This window comes from Miscanthus floridulus, chromosome 1 (genome assembly GCF_019320115.1).
Source record: "Miscanthus floridulus cultivar M001 chromosome 1, ASM1932011v1, whole genome shotgun sequence".
Lineage (NCBI taxonomy): Eukaryota > Viridiplantae > Streptophyta > Magnoliopsida > Poales > Poaceae > Miscanthus > Miscanthus floridulus.
Window position 1 is genome coordinate 202,032,087 of NC_089580.1, and position 25,374 is coordinate 202,057,460.

Sequence of the window (25,374 nt, forward strand, 5' to 3'; positions counted from 1 at the left end):
AGGACCACCGACTCTGGAATGGCTGGACCGTGTCTTCGCCACTGCAGGCTGGTTGCAAGCACACCCAAATCATGTCCTCCGGGCGCTTTCCACGGACTGCTCCGATCATTGTCCACTGCTGCTGATGGCAAACGTGGTGCCTTGGGCAAAAAAGAGGTTTCGGTTTGAACCTCACTGGATCAAATTCCCGGGTTTGATGGAGGTTGTGGAGTCGGCCTGGTCAGCAACTCTGTTGCATGCTGACCCGTTATACTGGATTACAAACTCAGAAATGTGGCACGGGCGCTGAAGAGCTGGAGTGATAAGAAGATCGACAGTGTGCGGATACAGTTAGCCTTGGCCCGGGAGGTAATCATACGTCTGGATGTGGCTCAGGAATCCATGTCGCTTTCTTTGCAGGAGTCGCAACTTCGTAAGTCGCTGAAAGTCCGCGTGCTCGGTTTGGCATCCCTGTTACGTACGATTGCCAGAGAGCGCTCAAGATTGTTGTTTCTGGCCGAGGGTGATGCAAACACCAAGTTCTTTCACCTCATGGCTTGCCATAGAAAACGCAGAAACTTTATACGGTTTCTCCACGTTCATGGCAATGAGATTGTCAGTGACAAAGGAATGGCTGATGCTCTGTACCAATACTATGACAAGTCCTGGGCACCATCTTTGTTCGCTCCCGGAGATTCCACCTTGGGATTATTGGGCTGCCATCGGTGGACCTATCCATACAAGAAGGTGATTAGAACTCATTGTAAAACAATTTTGCGACAGTGGAGCATCAGCTCTCAGAGCGTCAGGGACGACGCACGACCCCTGCGTGGCCTGTTCCGAGGGAAGAGCTCGGGCATTGCAGCTTGCTTCGTGGACGAAAGCGGCTCCTGGAAGTTTGCGTGGAACCGTGTTGCGATCGCAGCATCCGGTGTGTCCTGAGCTTCTCTGCTGTTGATTTGTCCATCGACCAAGCAGTACCCGTCTAGCTTGCTTCTCAGGCACTAGGTCGCGGTAGGCAGACTTTGCCGCCAACCGATCGCTGCGGCGCGGCACCGTCTCCAGGACAGGCCTTCTCGTCGACCTTGGGCGAGGCGTTTCTGTGATCAGCGGCTTCTGGAGTGCTGCCATGAACTCTGTAACAGGCGGCGGACCCGTAGCCGGGGCATTAGCGACGGCCGTAGAACCTGAGTGGGGTCCGGGGCCGCGTCTGCATCGGCGTACCCGCCGCCGGCTTCCCCGTTGAAGCGGTGGTTGCGCGGCCACGGCCTTGACCGATCGCCGCCGGTGAAGTGCCAGTCCGGATTGTTGCTGTCATCACTGTCATCATCGGGGCCCTCGTCGCCGGAGGAGGTAGTCCAATCTTGGACCAGGATGATCCGGATGCGGGCGCGATAGCGAAGCATCGGCAAATCGGAGTGAATGATCTCATGAGCACGCAAGAACGGCGGTGGCTCGACGACGAATGGGACCTCCGGCTCTGGGATCCCGATCAGCTTGTCTCCGGGTATCAGACTTGGGTGGATGCACCAGGCGGCCACAACAAACTCACGCCTGTCCTCGCCGGCGACGGTCGACGGCGCCGCGACGAGATTGGCGCAGGAGGAGCCGAGGATTCGCTCCGCCGCAGGGAGTCCCCAGATGTGCGCCGAGATGCCCTTAATGCCGATCAGCACTTTGTACCTCAGCGATCCCGCGGACGCCATGGACTGGCGACGCCATCGCCGCCACAGCAGGTAGAACGGAGTCCCGATGGGCACTGGGCCGTTGAGCACGCCCTCAAGGTCATTGCGACTGTAGAATCGGACGAGGAAGTCCTCCGGGGCATAGCGGCTGACGGTGAAAGCCTTTGGTGGCAGGCGGAAGAAGGACTGGAGGTGCTCCCGGACCTGTGCCGGCGACACCGGTGGGCGGTTGCCCCCGACCAAAGCCACCAGGGCGAGCGACGAGAGCGCTTCCTCCGCCGCGTCAAGCTCAGCAGACTGGGGGAAGATGATGATCTCGGACCTCGGGCGAAGCGAGACGTGGCCAGGAGGAGGCGGAGGTGGTGGCGACGGAGACGGCGGCTGCGGCGACAGGTCACGCCGCGGTGGAGGCGACGGAGAGTGCCTGGAAGGCGAAGGCGAGCGCGAGGGCGCCGGCGATGCGGCCTGCAGAGGTGTGGACGACTCCGCACGGCGGGCCTTCGTCGTGCGTGGAGAGCCGAACTCGGGGGCGCAGACCGGCAGGACGGAGGTGTCACGTCCAGTGGAGCAGGAGCGACCCGACACCGTCCTGGCCGAGGAGACGTATCCGTCAGGCCGACGAAGTCGCCGCCTTGGGGGTTCCCGGCGCCCGGGGTTGAGATTGCCGGAGGCGGGGCGCTCGCGCTTGCAGTTCCGTGCTCGGTGCCGAGAGATGTGGCAGTAGTAGCAGCACGACGGGAAGGTGCACTCCGCGTGGACGTGGTCGCCGGAGAGGCAGTTGAAGCATTTGCCAACAAACTAAGGCGGCACTGGCCTTGGGCGGTGAGGGCGCTCCTGCGCACGACGACGCCAACGCCGCCTGCTCTGGACGAGAGTGTAGCCGTCCGCGTCCATGGGCGCGCTCATCCGGGGGACGTGTAGGCGTGGCCCCGAAGGCTGGTGGGCGCGGCGGTGCGACGGTTCACCGCCGCACGGTGCCTGAAAGGTGCAGAGGGCTGACGACGGTGGCCGTTGCCGGAAGACGGACGACGTGGACGTGGAGACGCCCTCCTGGCGTAGATGTCCTCCCGGGCCTGCCTGCGAATGGGTGACGGCGACCTCCTTGCCGGGTGGTGCGAGGTAGGGCGCCGGGCGTCCGCCATGAAGGCAGAGGCAGAGGCACGACGGCAGCGAGCGCGCCTAGCACGGCCGCGAGGAGGTGGGGCGACCGCCTTCCCCTTTGCTTCGGCGGCGACCGGCGACGGCTCATCGGATTCCTCGGAAGAGGCCTCGGAGTCGGTGAGGTAGATCCGGTCCTGCGGCTTCCAGGAGGAAGGGCCCGCACCCTGAGAGGAAGCCCAGGCCTAGGCGACGACCGCCGCGGCGGCGCGGGCGAGGGCGGCCTCAGCAGTCGCAGCGAGGGGCGGTAAGTTCGGCGACATGTCCCCAGCCCCCTCGAGCTCTGAGGAAGACAGGGGCGTTAGTGTACGGCGACGCCTGAAAGGCAGCCGGCGGGCTCGGGGGTGGACGACGGCGCCTGGGTGGCCACCGGCGGGTCTTGGAGGTGGACGTCGGGGCCGGAGTGGCCACCGACGGGCAGGGACGGGGAGAGGAGAGGAGAGCGAGGCGAGTCGTTAGCATGAAAAATAGGAATGCGCTAAGGCAATTTTTTTTAAAACATAGTATAAACGCAAATAGTCTCCAGGTATGTACACTCCCCCTGCCTCTACGAAGACCTCCGAGAGATAAAAGCATTTGTTTGGTTGGGCTTTTGACTTTGATTTTTGGTCTTAAAAACTAAAAGTTTAAATAAAAAGATTGTTTTTGGAGGCTGTTTTTTTTTTAGAAACAGCTGCTTTTTCGTAGTATATTTTTGAAAGCCGGTTTGATCCTGTTTTTGGCTTTCTACTTTTCGAAATTGATGGAATAAAACGTTCTTCTATAGTTGTTTTAAAAGAAATAAAGATAGAAGGTATATTTTATACTTATTTAACCAAATAGCTTTTAGCTTTTCTACAGCTCACAGCCCACAACAGCTTTTCCATAGCTCACAGCCCACAGCAGTTTTTTTTCACAGCCACGGCTCAACCAAACACACCCAAAGTCGTCTCATGTAATAACTATGAAAAAGGAGCATGCGTGTTGAGTAAAGAATTGAACCCGATAGGTTCCACCACCACAACCAACATAACCTTCCTCATGTCCGACTCTTCTGCAGCCTGTTCGGTTGACTGGTTCGTATTATTGCTGGTTCGTAAAGAAGTACTGTTAGTTGGTTTGTGTGAAAGAAAAATACTGTTCCGGCTGGAAATTTACGATCATTTACGACAAGCCACAGCCAAACGAACAGGCTGCTGATCTATCGGTATATATTTATTTTGGTTTAAAAAAGGGCGTAAATGCACATTAGCTATATGTATGTGTGGTTTTGTTATGGTAGAAATAGCGCTATGAATTTTTCCTGAGTTCGTTCTATTTATCGACTGCCCAAAGTAAGAGTTGGAGCGGCGCATTCTGAACCGAAATCAGGTTTTATTTGCTCTTGTCATTTCTCAGCACAAGATTCTAACTTTTGTTTCGGTTGCTTGATTATATTCATTGCTTTGTTTTTCTGGTCATCGATAGGGAAGAGATGACGACAACATCGACACTATTAGGAAGCGGTTCCAAGTTTTTCACTTCCAGCAGTCAACTCTACCTGTTGTTCTGTTCGCTTATCTTATAATCCGAGCCTGTTTTCTCAGTCGGAATAGTGTTTTTCTCATACAACAAACCAACCAGAAAACAATGTTTCGACTTATTTTTTCAGCGAAGCGAACGGGCTAGTGGTCTGGTTTTTATATGAAACTTGGGGGAGTGGTCTGGTTTTTATATGAAACGTGCACTGTGCTAAAATTTGTAATTTTGTGCTAAAATATGAACTATAACTAACCTAATCTCACTTAATTAAAAATTACAGGCATTTTTTACATATCGCTTTGTACTCTATGCAGGTCGATGGCTGAAAATACTGTTGGTTGATTTATTATGAGAGAAAAATATTGTTCGTTTGCTGAAAAAGTGCGGCTTATAAGCCAAGCGAACATGACGTATATTTGGTCAACTGACCACCACTAAGGTGCACTCACATTCATGTTCTCTCTTCCAATTGCAGACGCGCCAGACATGATCCTGAAAGCCTAAATGGTCTATTGTAGGAACAAAAATGAGTAAATGACATCTTCGTTCTTAAAGCATCAACATCAAACTATCTTAACTCCGTCCGTAGATGTAGGTTAAATATAAATTATCATGACTAAACGGCTGTTATAGGAACAAAAATGGCTAAAAACATACATAAAAGAGATTCAATCTAGTTCCTTGAATAAATAGTCTGAGATAAAATTAATACAGAAATTGCTTAACTAACGATCGATCGAACACTCAAACGCAGAAGCGACATTATTGAAGCAAAGCAACACATAAGTACAAGACGGTAATAGTACATGGAACATTCTACAGATCACGACAGATACAATTGAGCACGCATGCCAGCTGCTTTTTTATTCAGAAGATTCAGAGGCGCACGACGTCCTGCATGAAGTCTTCTACGCACGACGGCGGCCGCCGCAGCTGGGCGAGGGCTCCTCCTCCTCCCCGCCGGCCGGGCCGGCGACGAGGTGCTCGTAGGCGACGCCGGAGAGGCCGGCGCCGACCATGGGCCCGACCCAGTACACCCAGTGGTTGCCCCAGCGGTGGGAGCCCACGACCGCGGGCCCGAACGCGCGCGCCGGGTTCATCACGGCGCCCCCCAGCACGCCGCAGGCCAGCACGTTGGCGCCCGCCAGGAGCCCCACGGCGAGCGGCGCCGCCACCACCGCCCCGGCGCCGGCGCGGACCCTCCGCGTTTGGTCCATGACCGTCACGAAGTAGGCGTGCATGAGCCCGAACGCCATGGCCGCCTCCAGCACCGCCGCCTGCCATCCGCTCACGCCCCCCGCCAGCGCGTACTCCGGCAGATGCTGCGTGAACGCGCGCGTGCATGCACCAAACGAATTAACGAAACATGTGTCTGTCGCGTTAGTCTAGCTCGCACAAGGCAACAGTACGTTATAGGTAGATGTTTCAGTTTGTCGACGGATCGAGCACGTACCATGCCTCCGGTGGCGAGCCTGAGCACGAGCGCGGCGGCGACGGCGCCGAGCAGCTGAGCGGCCCAGTAGACGAGGGAGCGGACGAGGCAGATCCGGCCGGCGAGCAGCGCGCCGAAGGTGACGGCCGGGTTGACGTGGCCGCCGGAGATGTTGGCGGCGCACGCCACGGCGGCCGCGAGCGCGAGGGCGTGCGCGAGAGCCACCGCCACCAGACCGCCCACGACGCCGCCCTTGTCATGGCGGTGCATCCTCCCTGCGCGCGGCACCGGCACACGTGAGGTTAGTTACCACGCACAACACAACAGGCACACCGTACCGCAACGTACCGAAGGAGAGCGTGGCGCCCTCGGCGGCGAAGACGAAGATGGCGGTGGCAAGGAGCTCAGCGGCCGCGCGGCGCAGCGTGGCGGGGTCCGTGGCCGTGGCCAGGTGGCCGACGGTGAACCGGCGCCGTACCTCCCTGATCATACTTATGGCTGCCAGCTGATCTACCTAATAATTAGTCTGTCAGGCTAACTAGGTAGTTACGGATCGGATTATCCGACTGCCTGGTTTTACTGCCGGCGAGCTAGCCGCCGCCGCGCTCTTGCTTGGATAAGAGGCTTAGGGCGGGCGGCGAGGGTGCTTATAACGCGGGGATGATCAGAAGAGACGACGGAGCGTCACGTTCGGAGTGTGCACCGACGTGCCGTATGCATGCGTGCGTACGTGGTGCCTCGTCAGTCACACACCGTATCATATCCGCCGTCGGAAGAATAAAGCAAGCAAAGCACGGCCGTCGATGCACCTGCATGCGTTTCGCCGTTTCGGCATCAGGCAGTTCCTTCTTGTGGAAGGCCTGATGCAGGCTTTTGTGTGTCGTTTTGGCCAGGACATCAGTTGGTCAAAGTGGCTTTATTTCCTCCTCTCGTCCCGCTCTCGGGTTCGAATATTTTCGTTGGTTGATTTCTGGGCCGATAAGTCTGACTGATGCTGATTTGTTGGAAGAGAAAAATACAGTACCATGACTGATAAGTCCTGAAATCAACAAGCACGTTTGATCGGATCGGAGCGGTTTTATATTCGGCCGCCTGCACTATACAGCACTCTGTGTGCTGCCTTAACCTGACGTGGCTAGCTGTCTTTGATGATGATAATACTCAATGTTTTGCTTTGCTTTTTTTGTGCTTTTTAAATCTTCAGCATTTTTATAGATGTCATTTATTTTGTAGCGAACCTGTACGCGTGCGTGGACACGGCCGGTTGAAAAGCGTTTGTACCACCACGTCGGACGTTTATCTAGCTACTAGAGAGTTCTTTGGGCGTTGCTCCTTTTTTAAGAGAGCAGGTCATCGATCTCTGCACACGAGTACGAGAGGGTGAATTTGCCGTCCAGTGATGAACAGTTTTGGGGCAGAAATTATATTGTGTAATCACAAGTATATATTGTGTTGTTGTGTATAATGTAGTGTTTGGGACGTGGGAATGCCATGGCCGTTGTGTACAAATTAAGAACTGCAGTGCGCCTTTCGGCTAAGTTGTTTAGCCCCAAAACATTTTTCCAAAAAAAAAATCGAGGAAAAAATTGTAAATTTTTAATTTGAAAAGTAATATTTATCATGTAATTTAATAGCACATAAAAAACAATTCACAAAGCACATATAAAAGTAAGGTTTTAAATATGGAAGTAAATTCAAAAGCACTCAAATCATGCTCCAATTCTTTGGAGATGCTTGTGATGCACATGCTTAACATATAAATTAAGATTTACATATAGGGATGAGAAGCACCATGTTTTCTTCTTAGGAGCCACAAAGTTGGTCTTCGATCGGTTTTCCCTCCATTATGTCCACCCTAGGAGGCTACAGGACCAAGCACGTGAAACAGTGCAACAACTACGATCTTCAGTGCGCCCTAATCAACATTGATTAAGATGCATATATGACATGCATTACGGAGAAAACTATATCAACAGCACCACGTTTGAATTCATATTCCAGCTCGGAGAGCACCAAAGAGATCAATAGACGCAACACAAGCACCCCCGATTGGAATGCATAAACTGGAGTTCACCCTTGCTTCCTCTAGGACCGGAGACAACTCATGCAATTACACAGAAGTAGCTAATAAACTCGGCGTCAATTTGATGCCCACGCTTAAATTCCCCTGGACTAGGGTGCAGGACTTCTTGCAAAGACGATCTATACTCGTCCTCCTATGCCCGCATGAGAATTTTTCAATTGGGCAAGGACCTTGGACAGAATGACGCGAGCCACAAATCAGGCAAACACAGTCATCTACAAAACATAGGACTATTAGGGCAAGGAATAGCTACTGCAAGGTATGAACAGAAGTCAATATTTTATCACGAAGCTGAGATACATCCTGTGAAAAAAGAAACAAAGAGATATACATTTTCCACTCCGACGTTTAGCCCACCAAAGAGGAACGCCTAGAAACCTGTATGCTTCATTAACTGGTTCATCGAAAATACATGGCATAAACCAACATATATATCAGGTTGACTGAAATCCTACAATACAATAGCAAACCCAAGAACATCATTTGAAAAGAAAAAAAAATGAAACACAAAGGCCGCTTCTCTTATAATCCGTCTTTTTCAATGTTTTTCTCTCACAACAAATCAGTCGGAACAGTATTTCGGTTTGTTTTTTCAGCGAAGCGAAACTTCACTGGGAAGCACCAAAACTTCTATACTTGGCCCACCTAATTATCTGTTGCCTCGTACCTACCACGTAATTGTCTGTTGTGCCATTAAGACACTCCAAAGTGCACCTTAGCAGCACAGAAATTAAAAATAAAATACTCATTGCTCATCTAATCCCCTATGTATCTCAAAAGTGCCAGAAATTTACTGGCATTAATCTCAAGGAAAATGAAGGTGGTGTTGGTCTTTCTGAGAAGTCATCGAGCCCTACATCATCTTAGCTTAGCTCAGGAGCATGACAAAAAGTGTCATGTTCGTTTGGACTGGTTTGGCTTATAAGCCATGGCTGAAAGTATTGTTGGCTGGTTTGGTGTGAAAGAAAAACACTGTTCGTTGGTTGATAAGCCATGGCTTATAAGCCAGATACGAGCAAGCGAACAGGCTGAAGTACATCAAGAAGGCACATATTGATCAACTGTTTCTGATAAAAAGATACAGTCAAAATTCAAGCCCTCGAATATAGGGTCTACAAAGTTTGGAATTGTAACTTTGTAAGGGTGTGGTTCTTATGAAGAAATAAAAGGTGAACAACACAAATGAATGCTAGGCAGCTGCAAAAATGATTCCATTAAGCTCATTGATAATCATTAATACTTCAAAAAAAATCTTTATTTTTGGTACGAAGGCTTCAAACAACAATGTAGAAGGTTACGGTAACATAACTTCTTCTTTTGCAGTATCCTTTTCTTTTGGTGCGAAACATATTCCGGTATCAAATTTACACAATAAAGTCTCTCAAGTCTTTAACAAAAACTACGGCCCAGCCCTCAAATGTAATGTATTCAAATCTAGGACAAAAAAGGGACTGTTTATAATATAAAAAATAAAAAAGTGGGAAGATGCAGCAGACAAACTATCCCTCTCATAAATAAATTAAATAATAAAAAGCTAATAATTTGCCAGAAATCAGCGAATATGCCCACAAAGGCACGATACAAGTGCTTGACAAGGTTTATAAGTCATTGAACCTCACGAGCGCTGGTACTACTGGACGCATAGACCAACTAAGCAATACAGTCAATTCCAATGGAATTCCCAGTGTCTTATGAATCTAAGCTAAGTATTATTGTCTACTAAAAAGACATCCAGCTACAGTGTATATACAAACGATCTTTATTAAAAAAAACATGCTAGATAGACAAGGCATGATTTTTCTTAAACAAAAGTATGAGCACAAATTCATAGTACATACCTAAGGGTGCACATGTTACAATTCCACCATGATAAGGAGAACCATTCATCTCAAAAAAGAAGAGGGTCGGCGGCCCATATAGGAATGAGAAGCACCACGCTTCCCTCCGACGAGCCACAAAGTTGCCATGAGTCCAGACTACTCCTGATGAACAGTCTGTTCCCGAATTTTCCATCACCTTTTCAGAAGCGAGTACGTATTCCAAGCCCTGAACATAGTCAGATGAAGAGAAGCAATCGATGAACATGCTGTTGAGAGGCGTCAGAGCATTTATTTGATCAATTCTGATAGAACATGAGTTAGAAACATCACCGGATGCCTAGCATTGTAGTATTTCAAGCATTGTATTGCAGCCTGCATTTGCTGTCCTTGAATTTCCAGTACTTCGGGCCACTTTCTCTGGTAATAAGGGTAAGCAAATTTGAGGAATAAGACAGACAAGTGGGAAGTGATACATGGTAGTACAAGGGATGAGGGTAAACAAATCTTAGCAATCAGACAGACAAGCAGGAGGTGATACATCGTACCTAGAGTATATAGCTAGAGTGTATAGGTGGCATGTAGAACAGTGGAGGTGACAAACTCCTCATTTGTCAAGGTAAAACAATTATTCAGACAAAGAGTAGAACTTTCGATAAACCAAATTGGCTAAGAAAATCTTTATTTTTTTGGCGATCGTGCAAAGCACGTATTTCATTAAGCAGAAATGAGTTTTCTTACAAAGGCGGGGCTACGGTTACCGAAGTCCGAACCGGCAGACTAACTCACGATTGTGATTACATGGTAAAGCTTTGGCAACAGAGGAAGACATCACTGATCACAGTAATGCCAACAGCGACCGCAACTGCTTGTATCCGTCCAAGCACCAGGCGTCAATCTCTTCATGAATGAGCACATCCATTTGCGCTGCAGACGTTGCCTCCCTGTTGAAGGTCCTCCCATTTTGGCTAAGAAAATCTCAAAGAATCCACCTCGTACCTAGCTCGTGCAACTTAATAATCTCTAATCTTAGCCCCAACAGCATATGATTCTTAGTAACAACATGGGATTTTTAGCAATTCCTGGTCAGTTGGGGGAACTAGATCCCGTCAGAGAAGAGCGATCGCTTGCTAATAACCAAACTTGCAAAAACTAGCCATCTTATCTTAAGGGAAAAACAGAAGCTACAGTAACAATTCCCTAACGAGTTGGTTGAAGAGATGTTGGTCTATGGACTCGTAGTAGTCGACCTTCCTCCTCCACCTCCAGCGGAGATAGATAAGCCATTCGTCCACCTTGTAGAAGATCCAGCGCAGCAGATAGGCGACTAACCAGCACACATGCCCGGCGGTGTTGATGAGAGAGGGTAGGCGATTTTCCCTGCGCATGGCCTGCGCCGCTTCCAGATCGCCGTCGTCGGAAGCATCCGTCACCAACGCCGTGCCGGTTGCCATCAAAGCTTGCCCGCCCAGCAGCTGTCAGCGCCGCGTCGTTGTCGTTCCCTCGCCGTATCCGCTCCCAGCGGCGCCTGGCTTACCCTCGGCCAGTCGGACTCGGACCTCGGTGCAATGGCGGCGTCTCCGGCTCCGTAAGTAAGCCATACAATGAGTGGCCAATTGGGCTCACAATTTTGTAGCATGGTCCACGGGCACCTATTAGGAACGTGATTTCCTGTGACAAAAGGTGGGGTGCGGTTGACACATCCAGCACCGTTTTCCTCTGACGAGCCACAGAGTTGGTACGTCCGGACGTACACCTCACTCACTCGCTCCCGTATCCATTTCCTCGCTTCCTCCTCCCTTTGGCGTTTGCGCCCCACGCTTACCCCAATACGTGGCCGGCCTCCTCCCCCACCTGCACCCCCACTCTGGCGTCCTCCTCTTCCACCCCGGCGGCGACCCTCCCCCCACCCTAGCGTCCTCACCCACCGGGAGCGCCCAATACTCGTGGATTCGGTGGCCCTCTTCCTCACCCCGGCGAGATCCAAGTAGGCCGATCCCTCCCCTACCCCAGCCGACGGTGCCCTCCCTAGATCCAGCGGCGGGCATGCGGGCGCGCACCATCCAGCGAGCCTGCGCCACCACACTTGCTCACCAGGTAGGCCATGGCCACACAACGATGCTATGTTTCAAGTATTTCTGGACGCTTTTCAGACATGTTGCAAGCCCATTATTCAATTGTTTCATGTGGATGTTGCAAAAGTAGATCGGGATGTTGCATATACTACAATGGTTGTACACGTATGTTGCAACTGTTTGTCCTCAATGTTTCATCTGTTTTTTATACACGTATGTTGCAAGTGTTTATACACATGTCTCAAGTGTTTCATCTGTCTTCTTTTGTATGTTGCATATGGATGTTTCAAAAGTAGATCGGGATGTTGCAATGGTGTTTCAACTGTATGTTCCAAATGTTCTATCTGTTTTAGACGTATGTTGCAAATGTTTTATCTGTATGTTACGAAAGTAGATCGGGGCGTAGCCGTGGGTCAACCCACACGTGGTTTTCCCCGTGCCATGCGGGGCGTGGGGGCACGGGTCCCTGCGACGTACGCGGGCGCGGGTACTGAGGCGGGATGCAGGAGCGTCGTAGGTGTCGGAGCCGTGTTCGGATGCGACGTCCCGTCCGGACGTCCGGGCATACCGGTATGTAAAAGACTTGTGTATCTTTATATTAAGGAGAAATAGTTAAGATACATAACACGCCATTGGGCACACTATGGGGGATTTCAGATTTTACAACAAGCTCGGCCTCGCCTACAAGTTGCATCACCTCTCCAGAAGCTAATAAGTACATGTTCGAAGAATCGAAGCCCTCTGAATGGTCAGGTCCAAAGAAGCAATGGGTACGCGGCATTTTCAACTAATGATCAGCTTAATTGACTGATGATTTGATGAATGATGGGTAGAGAACTGGTGATTTCTACCTCTCGTTAAACCAAACGTCTCCCAAAATCTCAAATTCGATCACCTTGGAGCCTCGTATGGCTGCTTTAATCCCGGAAATTGGATTGGATGAAGATAACGTGAGAGTTTGAATTTGAATGAGTGTATGTATGCTGCGGCTGCCGGAGCACAATTGAGGACAAATCGAACTTGTTAATGGGGTCCATCTCACCAATATGTTGATTAAAACTTTTTCTGGACGCCGGTTCAGAAAAGCCCCTATAGCTCAGTGGTAGAGCGTCAGTCTTGTAAACTGAAGGTCCGTAGTTCGATCCTGCGTGGGGGCACTTTATTTTACCTCATCCTTTTTTAAATGTATTTTCCCTTAAACCGGCTTATTTTTACTATGTCACTGCATTTACACACAAAACGCCACTGCATTTTTTTTTTCACGAGCGGGGTTTAGCCCGTATTTCATTAAGAAGGTAGGACTCTAAACGTTACATATCGGCACAATCTCATTAGACACCGGCAAGATTGACCGTGCGACGAATCTCACTGTGTAGATATCTTAACAATCTCACTGCATAGATATCTTGTCAATCTTGGTGCAATAATCTGCCTATGTTCATATAAATTCTCATATTCTTCTATTGCTCATCTCTTGGCCAAAAGTTTTATGCCATTTATTTAGGCATTTACATGCAAAATGCCACTGCAAAGGTACATCGCCAAGCTTGGTGCAATAATGTGCTTGTGTTCATATTCATATACATTTTCGTATTCATATATTACTGCGACGTTTTTTCCATAGTCGCTTTTCATCTTCACTTAACGCCCTTCGTTCAGACACCCACCTATGTGATAATGAACAAGTATCGTTGGCCCATTCCTATGCACTCTACGTTTTCTCTCTTTCGTCAAAGCCCCCTATTTTCGAGACGTTATATATTATATTTGAAACAATAATAATTAGCTAAACACACCAAACTTGTGCAGTGATTCATATAGATCAGATAAAATTCTCTATATTATGTTGTAAATATCAGATGCATTTGGATTGATGCCCCGCGGCGTACAATCAAGTAGTTGATTCCTAGTCGTCCGTGTTTTGCTCGGCCGAGTTTGGGCAGCCATCGGTATAAACGTGGCCATAGACATAACATTATGAAAATAGCTATCTAAAAAACGTCAGTAATATGCACGCCATGTTTCGAGTCTTCTTAATTTGGCATAACTTTTGAGCAGCTCCAGCTTCATTATGTTCTTTTTTTTTGAATTTGGGTGACTTTTGCATTACTCATGGCTGAAGATTCTTCAGCAGCAATTAGTAGAGCTTCAACGGTGAATAAATTGGAGCACGGCCAGCCCATCTGCGTGTCATTGGCCTACGGCTGCCTTTCACATGGCGTTTTTTTTACTGCTCAGTGCTTATCTATAGTCTTACCGGTCACTTGCTGGAAAAGGACTCATGAGTCTGTCAATTAAAAATATGTTGCCTGTCACCAGGCCACGCCGCCGCTCCGTCTCGGCTCGGCGTTGCCCTGGCTACCGGCTGCATCGTCGTCTCCGCTCCACCCGCCCGCCTCGCCTCCTGCCGGTTGTTGCCTGCCCTCTCTCTTTTCTTCGTCCTCTAGTTCATCGCCTCCTTCCGCCCCGACGGACCAATCGGTGGCTACCCCATCATCTACCACGGGGACGGTTCCTTGGGCCCTAGCGGATATGTATGCTCATCAACGATGCCCACCATCCCCTGCTTCTCTCCGCCTCTTGTTCATTCGAGTCCCTAATTCCCATCTTTCTCTTCTGTGTTGTGTGCGATGTGGCTGCGTGTGACCTGGGCGGTGTGCTTGCGAGCGGCACGGCACGACAGTGTTGTGGCTACCGCGCGCGGCCTCTGGCAAGTGCCACGGTACGTAGTTACCGGTGATGGATCGCAGCCCCTATAGTGGATTGCACTTCCTCACACCAGCAGCAACATCGAAATCCAGCAACAGCAGCTCGAGGGCGGCCACATCAGACACATGCTCCTACCTCACCACCGTGCGGCCGGTGGCAGACGGAATCAGGGAACGCCCTGCCTAATCGAGATCTCCAGCTACGAGAGGCTCGAGCCGGTCTACCACCACCACCAGGTGCTTCAGCGATTTCTCTAGATACACTATTCTTTCTCGGCATATCTAATGTATTGATCTACATGCAGCATCTATTGCAGGCTATTTCAATTCTGACTAGGTGCGTTAGCTGCCATTAACATAGTTTTAGATCCTGTGTTTGGTCTTTGATATTTCATACTACCAGACTAATTTCGTAATAGCTCTTACTAATCTGTACAATATGCTCCACTGAATAGATCCAGAACCTTATTGAAAGCTCAATAGGGCATTCAGAAATGGTTAGGATTGTTGGTGTTTAAATGGATGTATGTAATATTGCACCTGCTTTCTTCCATTCTCAAACCATTGTGCAACACTACATAAATATTCTTGCCATACCCGTTTATGTTAGATGATGTAGCTTTTTTTCAAAGATCTGTAGATGCTCGAACTTCATCTCACCCTATGTTCATTGAATTGGTCCTATGTTAATCTTAACAAGGAACTCCTGTTTAGTAAAATCTTAAATATGGAAAGACGTAGGCTTACTAGAAAATTCTCACCGCAAAGATTCGTCGTTCCTTTCTTTGGTCTTAGGAGATATAGCCTTACTCAAATTTTATTGCTTTTGATATGAACAATCTTCTGTAGTATCGAATGCTTTTCAACCAATTTATTTACGGAGATGCACAACTGCTGGCAAAACGCTCAGAGCAATGTCAATGTATGCACGCCATGTCTTCAAGTTCAGCAGTTATTTTACCTTTGCAGTTAAAGGGTGGTATATATTAGCCAGACCTAAAATAAAATTTCCTCTTCCTAACACTGTAGTCTATACAACCCAGTATTTGACAACTATATGTGCCCAACCTTAGATACAAACACATGTTTATATTTCTAAAGTTATATTCCCTCCAATTTTGAGTTAAGATTCAGTCTACTTTCTTTCCATACGGTCATCACCAAGCGATGGCTATAAGATTTAATCATATTGCCATGGAGAAGACCAGGCATTCGGCCTTCATGTTGGCTTTAGATTGATGAAAAAAGGAAAAATTTGTAGTGATGTTTCCCTTCAGTGCTGCTACCATACGCATACTAGCTGCGATTTACCGAAAGCTTGTGACGACTGAAGCAAGTGTTTCTCATTAACAACCTCAGCATTAGCTCTGTGTGATTACGTGTGATTTCTTGATTTTATTTATTATGCTATCTAAGATGCCAATAAGGCAATGGAGAGTTATGTCAGAAGCAACTTCCAAAAAATACTATGTTATAGGTGAAATATGTATCTAGTCCAAAAGTACCATTAGTAGCTATTATATTAAACAGGCAAATATCATGTGTAAACCGGACAGTCCTTGTGCTCTTCAAACCACCTAAGGGTGAACTAGATAAGAGAGTGATATCCTACACCATGTTCGCTTGATCGTATCAGCCATACTTATCAGCCATGATACAGTGTTTTTCTCTCACAATAAAACAACATCAGCCGGCTTATAAGCTACAGAAACGATCAAGCAAACAGGGCACTAGATGCCTTATTCATTTCATTCTCTTTCTTTATTTGCCAATGTAAGACTTAATTATGCTTTCCTGACTATGTCAGCGATAGTACTGCAAATGGATATGCTAAGGTAAATCTTTGTTATATACGATGTGCTTCTATTGACATGCTTAGATCGTTTCCATAATTTAAACAGCATGCATATGAATGGATTTTAAATAGGTATGTATCTACGTTGGAGTGCTAATGGTATCCCTGTATGGGCTGGAACAAAAATAGATAGATCAGTAAATCCAAATGTTGCTCTGTGTTATCATTTTCTTCAGCAGGCTGAGTGTCAATGACCCTGTGCGTCTAATTTCATTGCCAGTGTACATAGGTTCTTGACAAAATACAGTTATTAGTCCCTGGTTATCTCTCTTATATTTGTTATTGTGCACAACTACAATAAACTTCATTGCTCTTGTGATCTTATGGAAACCACTAATTTGCAGCCAGAATATGGAAACCATTGATTCTTAGTTTCTTATTGATATGTTTATATTTGCCTTTGCAAATTACAGTACTAAATTGGTTAACCAAAAGGAAACAACCTCTAGTCCAAAAACTTTCCCATTGTGAGTTGCCTCGATTTTCCATGTCATAAGAAATTAAGTGAGGGCACTCATGTATGGTTAGTATTATTGTCGCTCTTTTGCGTACCTTCGCTTTCATATTAGTTCCCCCTTTTCAAGTTTATATGATCAATATGATTTTATTGCTTTTGTAGCGTGCAACATCAACAACATGTCTAATTCCGTGTAACATTCACATCTCTAATTTGGTAAGTATATGCCTGTTATTTACCTGTGCTTCTCACCTTTCTTTTTGGAATTTTGCAGTAAGAAAAATAGGACTCGGTGCCTCTTACAACCTGACAAACTAGACAGTGGACTTATAGAGAAGATTACTGTGGACATGGATGAACAAAGGATACATTAGAGACATCATATGTTTTTTTTCAAGATGATCCTTTGTTGTTGTTATTTTCATGCACCGATTTAACATGTATGTTTAGAACTTTAGATGTTCCAATACGTCATGTATTGTTTGCCCACAAATACTTCTTTTTATTCAATTTGCAATTTTTTGCGGTTCTTTTACATATATGGCTGGCCATGTCGTGCGTTCCCAATATTTTTGGTCCGCTGCACATGAAACCATCTTGACTCTAATCAGCAGTTAGCTAAAAAATTGTTTACGCCTTTCGGCAACCTTCTATTGTGTTTAGTTTCAGCTTGGACTAGGGCGGGCGCAGCGGAGCGCGCCTCCCGTCCTAGTTACATTAATGTGTTGTGGAAGTGAACTAATAGCAGTCTCGGTTCCTTCAGCACAACTACACCCAAATAGCTACCAATTCCTGGGCAACCTTGTTACAATCTCTAGAAACTGAAGAACACCAAATGGGTACACGAGAACGGTTTCACTAATAAAGCATCAAAGAGTTAAAGCTGTCTTGACTTGAGCAAATAAAGCCATGACTTAGAGCATCTCCACTAGATTGAGTAAAACTAACCCATTTCCCTATATCAAGCAATAGAGAGGATTGAAGCCAAAGAAACATGCTCTCAAAATCCCGTTTCCAACACTAGTTTTTCTCAATCCCATTTCCCCCTCTCCTATCACTGACGCCTTAGGTCCATCGAACCGTGGAGCAAGTGCCACTGCCGTGACGGACCAATGGGCGGACGCCACCGTGCCATGCCGAAAGCTTAGGCCCCGTCGTGCCGAAAGCTTAGGCTGGTCACGACGCCTTGTTGCCGCTGCCACGCGCGCTGGGCGAGCAACTTCTAGCCATGGCCGCTAGATGAGCACCGTGAGAGAAGAAAGAGAGAAGACTAAGAAAAAATAAGAGTGCTAAGATTGACACGTGGGTCCTATGAAAATAAAGAAGATGTATTTTCTCTCTCTGTTGTAATCCATCTTCTCTATTTTCTGCAATCAAGTATTCTCAATCTCTTAGTATTAAGAGAATGAGGAAAGAGGATCGAGTTCTTGGACCTTTTACGGGCAGTGAAGCCATGATTTTTTGTTCTCTGATGAATTCCATAGGGGCTAATTGGTTGCTCCGAGCTCGGTCATCATGAAGGCCCCATCCAGGCTCTTCGTAGCCCAGCTAACACCGTTCACCCTCCTGTGTTTGGTTGCACTTGAGGCTTGCATACTAGATGACTTCCTTCTCGTTTGATTGCTAGCATGGAGCGTTAAGTGGTATGAAGTTGTGCCCCTAGCTCTGTTTGGTTTGCCACATGGCAACGGGTTTGGGCACCAAGGTATGGTTTTGGTGAGGTTACCACACTTCTTAGGAAAACAAGCAAGGCAAAGGATTTGTTTGCCTCAGTTCAATGTGCCTTTTCATCGATAATGACCTTGGAGCATCTAATGACAAATTTGAACCATACAACAGTCCTGACATATAATAGTTAACAACATTAGGGTCACGGTACCTCACAAGATCATTGTCATTACAAGTTTGCATGACACATTTTGAGCATCATAGGTAGTTGTAACGAGCAAGAACGAACCACAGGAGCACCAGTAAGAAAAAAACAGCACCACAGCCACAACAAATAACATCGGTGTGTTCCTAACCACCTTTGGTGGAGGCTTGACAAAAACTTTATCATCTTCACAACCCATGAACTCCAAATATGATGCTTCTACTTCTTCTTTGGTAGGGAAGCTCTTGTAGTTGTTGTTTTTAAAACTAGTTACCTGGGCATTACATCTAGCCTAGGTTGCATATATCCCAGGAACCTTGCCGCGGTACACAACATACCAAGCCATGTGCCCCTTAAAAAACACATAAAAGCAAGTATAAGATGTTGATAAGATGAGGGTTAGTTCAATCGATTTGCCTCGGATTTAATTGCCTTTTCATTTGACCTTGAACTTGGAGCTTAAGAAACATAGACAACAACAAACCTCAAACAGATAGTAGAAAACCAAGATCATGACAGGCATGAAACCATGAGAGATGTCTAGCCCAGCCATCAAATCATCACAACTGCCCAACTATTGCTTGGGCATGGATGTCTCTCATGGTTTGATGATAGCCATGAGAAGCATAAGTAGAAGATAGAAGAAACAATGCTCCAGTACCTCACAAGTCCAAGGTCATCAGTGTGCATAATCCATTACTCAAACTGGCACTGTTATCTTCATAGGCATGAAAAGGATCTCACAATTGTATCAGCCTCAGTCAAACTAGAAGTTAGAAACATACCATGAGTACGACATTAAAGATCTATGGTTTGGATGGAACCAAATCATTGATCCTCGATGCCTCACCGATGAGGTGCTTTAAAATGATAGTAAAGTAAATTGGTTGACATCATAGGTACAAAAAAATACAGGCCTCAGCTAACTGCAAACTAACTTATGATCATCTTGCAAGCTAACTGCAATCATCCTAGGTGGCAAATAAGAACACAAATTGCTAAGGCAAGTTTATGGCTATCATGGAAGCGTGTGATACGTCCATCCTAGCCATCCGATAGGCATGCCTACAATAGTTGCTTGGGAATGGACGTATCGCATTGTTTGATGACAGACATGAGAAAACACAAGAAGACAATAAAGCAGCAACATGAAGAATACCCACAGCCACCTCAGGATTGCTATAGTTTGCATCATTAGCCAAATAGGAACTCCAATAATAAGAATAACAAGAACATTAACAGCATCTAAAATGTCTCAGCCCAATAAAGCAACAATCCATCAATGGGTGTTAATGTCTTCACCACATAGACCACACAGCCTCACATCCATCACCATGTTTCCTATGCTATACAAAAATAACAGGAGCCTTGGTCAGGCTTGTAATGGAGTCTTTCATCACCACCACTGGCTAGAGCTACACCACAAAAGTTAACTATAGCATAAGACAATAAGCATGGCTATTTGCAAAAGTGTAGAGGCAAGCTCAGATACATCTAAGGAAAGTAGGTAGAGCTTAGATAGGCCCTGAGCCACAAGATCTTATGTTCCTTGGTCATTTGCACAAAGCACAACCCTTCTACTTTGTTCTTTAGCAGGTAGACAAGAGCATACATCAGTGCCTCCTACTCATAACTAGGTGCATTCATCACACATCCATAGAGATACTAATGCACCTCATTATGTTGAGGAGCCTTCAAGGTCTCTCCAACAGCCTTAACAACCTTAGTCATACTAGTCATGAGGTCAACCTCCTCTTATGTTAGCCTCCTCCTCTTCCCACCTCTTCCCTCATCAGAACCCTTAGAGCTCTGCACACCAGTGTTAGTTCCCTTTCTAGAATCAGCCTCATTCCCACCCAACTCAGTAATGTCCTCCTTAGTATCTAAGTCACCCTAGCCAAGGTCAATAGGTGTGCCCAAAGGATCATTTGAGGCCATAGCAAACCTACCTGTAGCTTGGTTTCCACCAAATATAGCCTCCATCTGAACATAGTTCTCTAAAGGAGTGTTCAAGAACTTAGTATCGACTGGGTGGTCCTAGTTAGTCAAACAGATAGAAGTTAGACAAGCAAGGAGGAATAGACTAGTAGAGATGGGACAGATAGAGGTGTGACCCAAACATGTTGAAAGGATCAAGATGCCTAAGAGGGGGGTGAATTGGGCTAATTCTAAATTTCTTTGCAATAATTAAACCCTACGGTTAGCCCACTTCACCCCTTGTGCCTAGAAAGTGTTTCTAATATTCTACCATACAAAAAGTCTTACAACCTAAGTTCCAATCCTACTCTAGCATGGCAATTCTATGAATATAAAGACAAGAATTGAATTGCTTAAAATAAAGAGAGAAGGAGAAATACGGTGATGTTTTGCCGAGGTATTGGAGAGTCGCCACTCCCCACTAGTCCTTATTGGAGCACCCGTACAAGGGTGTAGCTCCCCCTTGATTCGTGGAAGGATCAAGTGCTCTCTACCGATTGATTCTTTGATACTCTGTCACGGTGAATCACCCATAACCGCTCACTTGAGTTGGGTCATCCACAAGCTCCATCGGATGATCACCAAGCTCCCTATCACCACCAAGCTGTCTAGGTGATGACGATCACCAAGAGTAATAAGCACGAACTCTCACTTGACCACGACAAGCCTAATGAGAAGGGTGGATGCACACTTTGCTACTCTTGCTTTCACTAAGGAGGGCTCTCTTTTGGATTCTCAAATCTCAATCACCTCACTAGGACTTTGCTCTTATTGGCACTCTCAAGGGTGTTTCTCAGCTGTTGAAATGAGCAAAAGTACCCCCTCACATAAATAGAGGAAGTATTTATACATCCGTATTCAAAACAAACCGTTATGTGTCTCTACGGGGTGACCAAATGCTCTGGTCAAGTTGACCGGACGCTCCGATCACGATATTCCCTCTCTGGAACCTTATTGGAGTCGACTAGACGCTGGCACCCAACGTCTGGTCACTCACCTCTCAGCGTCTGGTCATGCTAGATGATTTCACCTTGATCAAATGAACTGACCGGACTCTGTGCCAGCGTCCGGTCACACCGGAACCAGTGTCCGGTCAGCATTTGACTCTCTATTCACTTCCATCCCGCAATCATATGTGAATGAAGTTTGCTCCAATTGATGTAAAGGCTATTTAGGAGCTATCTAGTGCTAGATTTGACAAGTGTGCATCACACCTAACCCACTAGACTCATCTAGGTTAAGCTACCTGTCCATACCCCCCTTAATAGTACGGCCAAAGAAAAAACAAAGTCCTAAACTACTCTAAGTGTCTCTCCAACTCTAAACGATACTTAGAACTAGTCCATCCTTAATCTTATCATTCATCCTTTGAAAACTAAAATGATTTCCATCGTAGGGGCATGATAACCATGATTGCCCAATCAATCTCTATTACCATGACCTAACTTAATTGCCTCTACAAAACACACATTAGTCATAGTAATTACGTATTATCATTAATCACTGAAACCCAACTAGAGGCCTAGATGCTTTTAATCTCCCCCTTTTTTGATGATTGATGACAATACCACCTCAAATATGTGAAAGAGATGAGGTTTTCAACATGCTTAGTTTATATAAGCTTTTGACAATAAGAACAAAAGAGTTAGATAAGCTTATATGACCCAAGCCAATATGATGTACTCAAAAAATATAAAATAAGCATGAGTACAAGTAATTAAAGCTCATTTGCATCGGAGTAAAACATGGAAGCAAAGCAAATGAGCATAACCCAAGTGATATGACATAAATAATTCAAAGTAGAGAGCACACATGTCACATATCACATAAATATCACGATCACATAGATATTACTATCACATAAATATAGTTCGATGCATGAAAGTAAATACATAAATGCATAATAGTGTATCACATATAAAAAAACAAATATAATAGATAAGCTAAACTCCCCTAGATAAGTCACTCCCTCTAAGTCTAACATACTTGATCCCTCTCCCCCTTTGGCGTCAAACACCAAAACCTAAGGGTCAGTCAGTGGGGCTGTAGCAGACGAGTCGGACGCTGAGGTACGATGAGCGAGCTAGAACTATGTTCCATCATCATCTGATCCTAAGCTCTGAGCAGTTTGATCCTCTATAGCTGGAAGCGATGCTGAAGCGATCTAGGTTGGATCAGGGACTGGTGTGGCCTAAGACTCTGTAGGTATGACTATAGTAGGTGGCTCTGATGATGCAACTAAAGAAGGGAGTGTATTTGTAGTCCCGGTAATAGGTGCAACTGTGGAAGGACCTAGGACATGTAGATATGGCATAGTCGGTTGCCCTTTCAACTCACTGAAGATAGCACCAAGGCTCCTGGAAACTATGGTATCTAGCGCTAGCAGCGAGGAAGTTTGAGCCAGTGTGAAGCTTGTCTGAAAAGGTGTGAACTGCGGGGCTAGCACTGGCGAGGCAAACCACTGGGACACTTACTTTGTAGGTGAAGCAAACTGAGTGGCAGTTTGTCATTGACTCTAAAGCCCACTGGGTTGTATGACTAGAGTCATAGAAGTGGTGGTAGGCTGGCCAATCTGGGGTGAAGGCTGTGGCGGTGGAGCCCTAATAGCTATCACAACATGCCACATAAGCCCGAGTAACTACTGCTGCATGAGAAGCTACTACTGATGCATGGCCTGCTGCTGCTGTATAGCCTGCTACTGCTGCTAGATCGCCTACTACTGTCACTAAAACTCATCATGTCTGGTCTGAAACTATGCGAAAGTAGCAGTGGTCTCCTGCACCTAGCGAGCCTGATCCTGCCTTATCTGCTCAAGGATAGCAAGTAGAGTGAAGTATGTCTATGGTGCAGGTGGAGCTAAACTAGAGCTACTGGCCTCATGGTCATATTGTCGTGGAGGCATCTAAGGGATAGCCTGGTAGTCATCATCTGAGCTGTCACTAGGGTCACTCTCGACCATCCCCTCTCGCTAAGCATCAAGTTGCTCCACCTATGTAGCTGCTATGCCCCTAATGGTCTCATCCTGCTGGGTTGCAGTCTCTAGCATCTCTGGGCGACGGCGTGGCTGGCTAGGTGCCCTCACTGCACTGTGGCGAAGCATCTAAGTCATGTTGTATGCAGGGAACTATGTAGTAGCACCACTATACTCTGCTAGCATCTTAGGTGGCCTCACTATAATTGCTCTGTGAATCAAGAATATAATCCAATGAGTATAGGACAACTGTTAGTGACCTCTAAACCCCTCTGCAATAGTATCCTCCATCTCAGATAGTAAGAGATCCCAAATATCAAAGATAGTCTGCTGCATTAGGGCATTCAGTAGCCATAACTGAATATGAGTCAACCCCTCACGATATCCCATCCTCGGAAGCAGGGACGAAGCTAAAAAATTTAGGAGGGGCTAAACAACGGCAATTAGCAAGAAAAGAGGTTTAGCAAATCTCAGCCCCTCCTACCTGTACATCTACAACTAAAATTTCAGACGACGGCTCTACAGGGCTTCGCTTGCTCGCAAGCAGTAGGGGGGGCTGGAGCCCCCCTAGCCCCACCGCTGGCTCCGTGCCTGCTCGAAAGCAGTATCCTCCTTATGATCGCATCAAGCACTCTAGCTATAGGAGTGAGGTCACTGGGTGTCCTGCTCGACCCCTCGCTAAATGACTCTGTGAAGCAATGGTAGACCAAATCTGTAGGAGGCACCATACTACCATGAGGGCATCTGGAAGGCGCTATCTGTCCTTAGCAAACCTCATGTAGCCAGACAGGCTACTCCTAAAGTCTAAGTATCTCCCTGACCCTAAAGCTCATCAGCCTGTAATCTCTGCCTCTGAATACAAAGTGTATAAATATGTGCTGTGGGTTAATCCAAAGTGTAGCATAGAACTTAGGATCCAAGATGGAACATATAAGCCTATCCGTCCGAGTAAGTTTGTCAGCCCTAGCAAGTAAGATAGGTAAGGGAGAATATACTCTCCAGTTGCTGCTATAATTGACTCAATGTTGCACACCCTTTATGATCTGAATGTAGCCCCACTGTTAAGATATGCATGATAAAAAATCCTCCTGCAGTGGTGTGTAGAAGCCCTCTGATGCACCCTTATCCCGCCTCGACGAAAACCACTCCTCAAACTGCATGAACCTAAGCTGCTGCACCTGCTTGGCCGTGGCAGCCCTCAAGTCCAGATGAGTCACTAGAGGCAGACCCTATGGTCTAGGAGGCGGACAAGAACCCCTCCGCTGTGTCTCTACCCTCGGTGTCACCTGGGTATGGGTACAACTAGAGCGGCAAAGCTGTGGTGCTGGCTCTCCCTCCTGAGTCTGCTCTGCTGGCTATGGCTCCTGCTGTGACTCCCTCAGAGGCTGACTCTCATCAATAGCGACATGCCATCCTCCAACCATGGTTGTCCTAGCTAGACCACCATGACGACGCTCAACCTTCTAGACAATGGCCCTCTGAGCTGGAGAAAGCTAATCTACAATCTATACTCTACTCCTAGCACTTCCTGCCTCTGCACGCTCTACGACGGCTACAACTGCAGCTGCTCTGGCTGTATCAGCATCTAGATACTTATGCTTCTTCATTGCAAGCTTCTTTGTCGCCTTGCCTTTCACATCAGTAGGCAAGCGAGGTGTGGGCCTTAGATCCTCATCACCGGGACCACCTCTGATGTTCTTGACATGAGCCATCTAATGGAGCTGAAAAGAACAACTGCACTTGACAGGAATCAACTGCCAACTGTCACTTCCGAGGATTGGCCTCGATCCATACTCATGAGCTT

At 47.0% G+C, this 25,374-nt stretch overlaps 2 protein-coding genes, 1 non-coding gene and 1 pseudogene across 3 annotated transcripts; 1 reads left to right on the plus strand and 3 right to left on the minus strand.

The window, feature by feature from the left end:
- Positions 1-655: 655 nt before the first annotated feature.
- On the minus strand, positions 656-3,844 carry LOC136470249 (uncharacterized). Its single transcript, XM_066468158.1, has 3 exons — positions 3,836-3,844; positions 3,133-3,300; positions 656-2,462 (listed from the first exon to the last, which is right to left on the minus strand). Exons 1-3 carry the CDS (start codon positions 3,842-3,844, stop codon positions 1,086-1,088), a joined length of 1,554 nt encoding a protein of 517 aa, XP_066324255.1. The 3' UTR covers positions 656-1,085.
- A 1,386-nt stretch (positions 3,845-5,230) lies between these two features.
- Positions 5,231-6,569, minus strand: LOC136470260 (aquaporin TIP3-1-like). Its single transcript, XM_066468165.1, has 4 exons — positions 6,564-6,569; positions 6,103-6,268; positions 5,776-6,029; positions 5,231-5,644 (listed from the first exon to the last, which is right to left on the minus strand). The coding sequence occupies exons 1-4, from the start codon at positions 6,567-6,569 to the stop codon at positions 5,231-5,233; spliced, it is 840 nt and encodes a 279-aa protein (XP_066324262.1).
- A 1,287-nt stretch (positions 6,570-7,856) lies between these two features.
- LOC136509509 (uncharacterized) lies at positions 7,857-10,941 on the minus strand (annotated as a pseudogene).
- A 1,873-nt stretch (positions 10,942-12,814) lies between these two features.
- On the plus strand, positions 12,815-12,886 carry TRNAT-UGU (transfer RNA threonine (anticodon UGU)). The gene has a single exon. It is a non-coding gene; the product is annotated as a tRNA-Thr (tRNA).
- The last annotated feature ends 12,488 nt before the right edge of the window (positions 12,887-25,374 follow it).

Bases quoted from the DNA above. Each gene is read 5' to 3' on its own strand.
- LOC136470249 (XM_066468158.1), bottom strand. The intron at 2,463-3,132 runs GTACACTAACGC...GTGCCGCCTTAG, and splicing joins GCTGCCTTTCAGGCGTCGCC to TTTGTTGGCAAATGCTTCAA.
- LOC136470260 (XM_066468165.1), bottom strand. The intron at 6,030-6,102 runs GTACGTTGCGGT...TGCCGCGCGCAG, and splicing joins GGGCGCCACGCTCTCCTTCG to GGAGGATGCACCGCCATGAC. The intron at 5,645-5,775 runs GTACGTGCTCGA...GCGTTCACGCAG, and splicing joins GGCTCGCCACCGGAGGCATG to CATCTGCCGGAGTACGCGCT.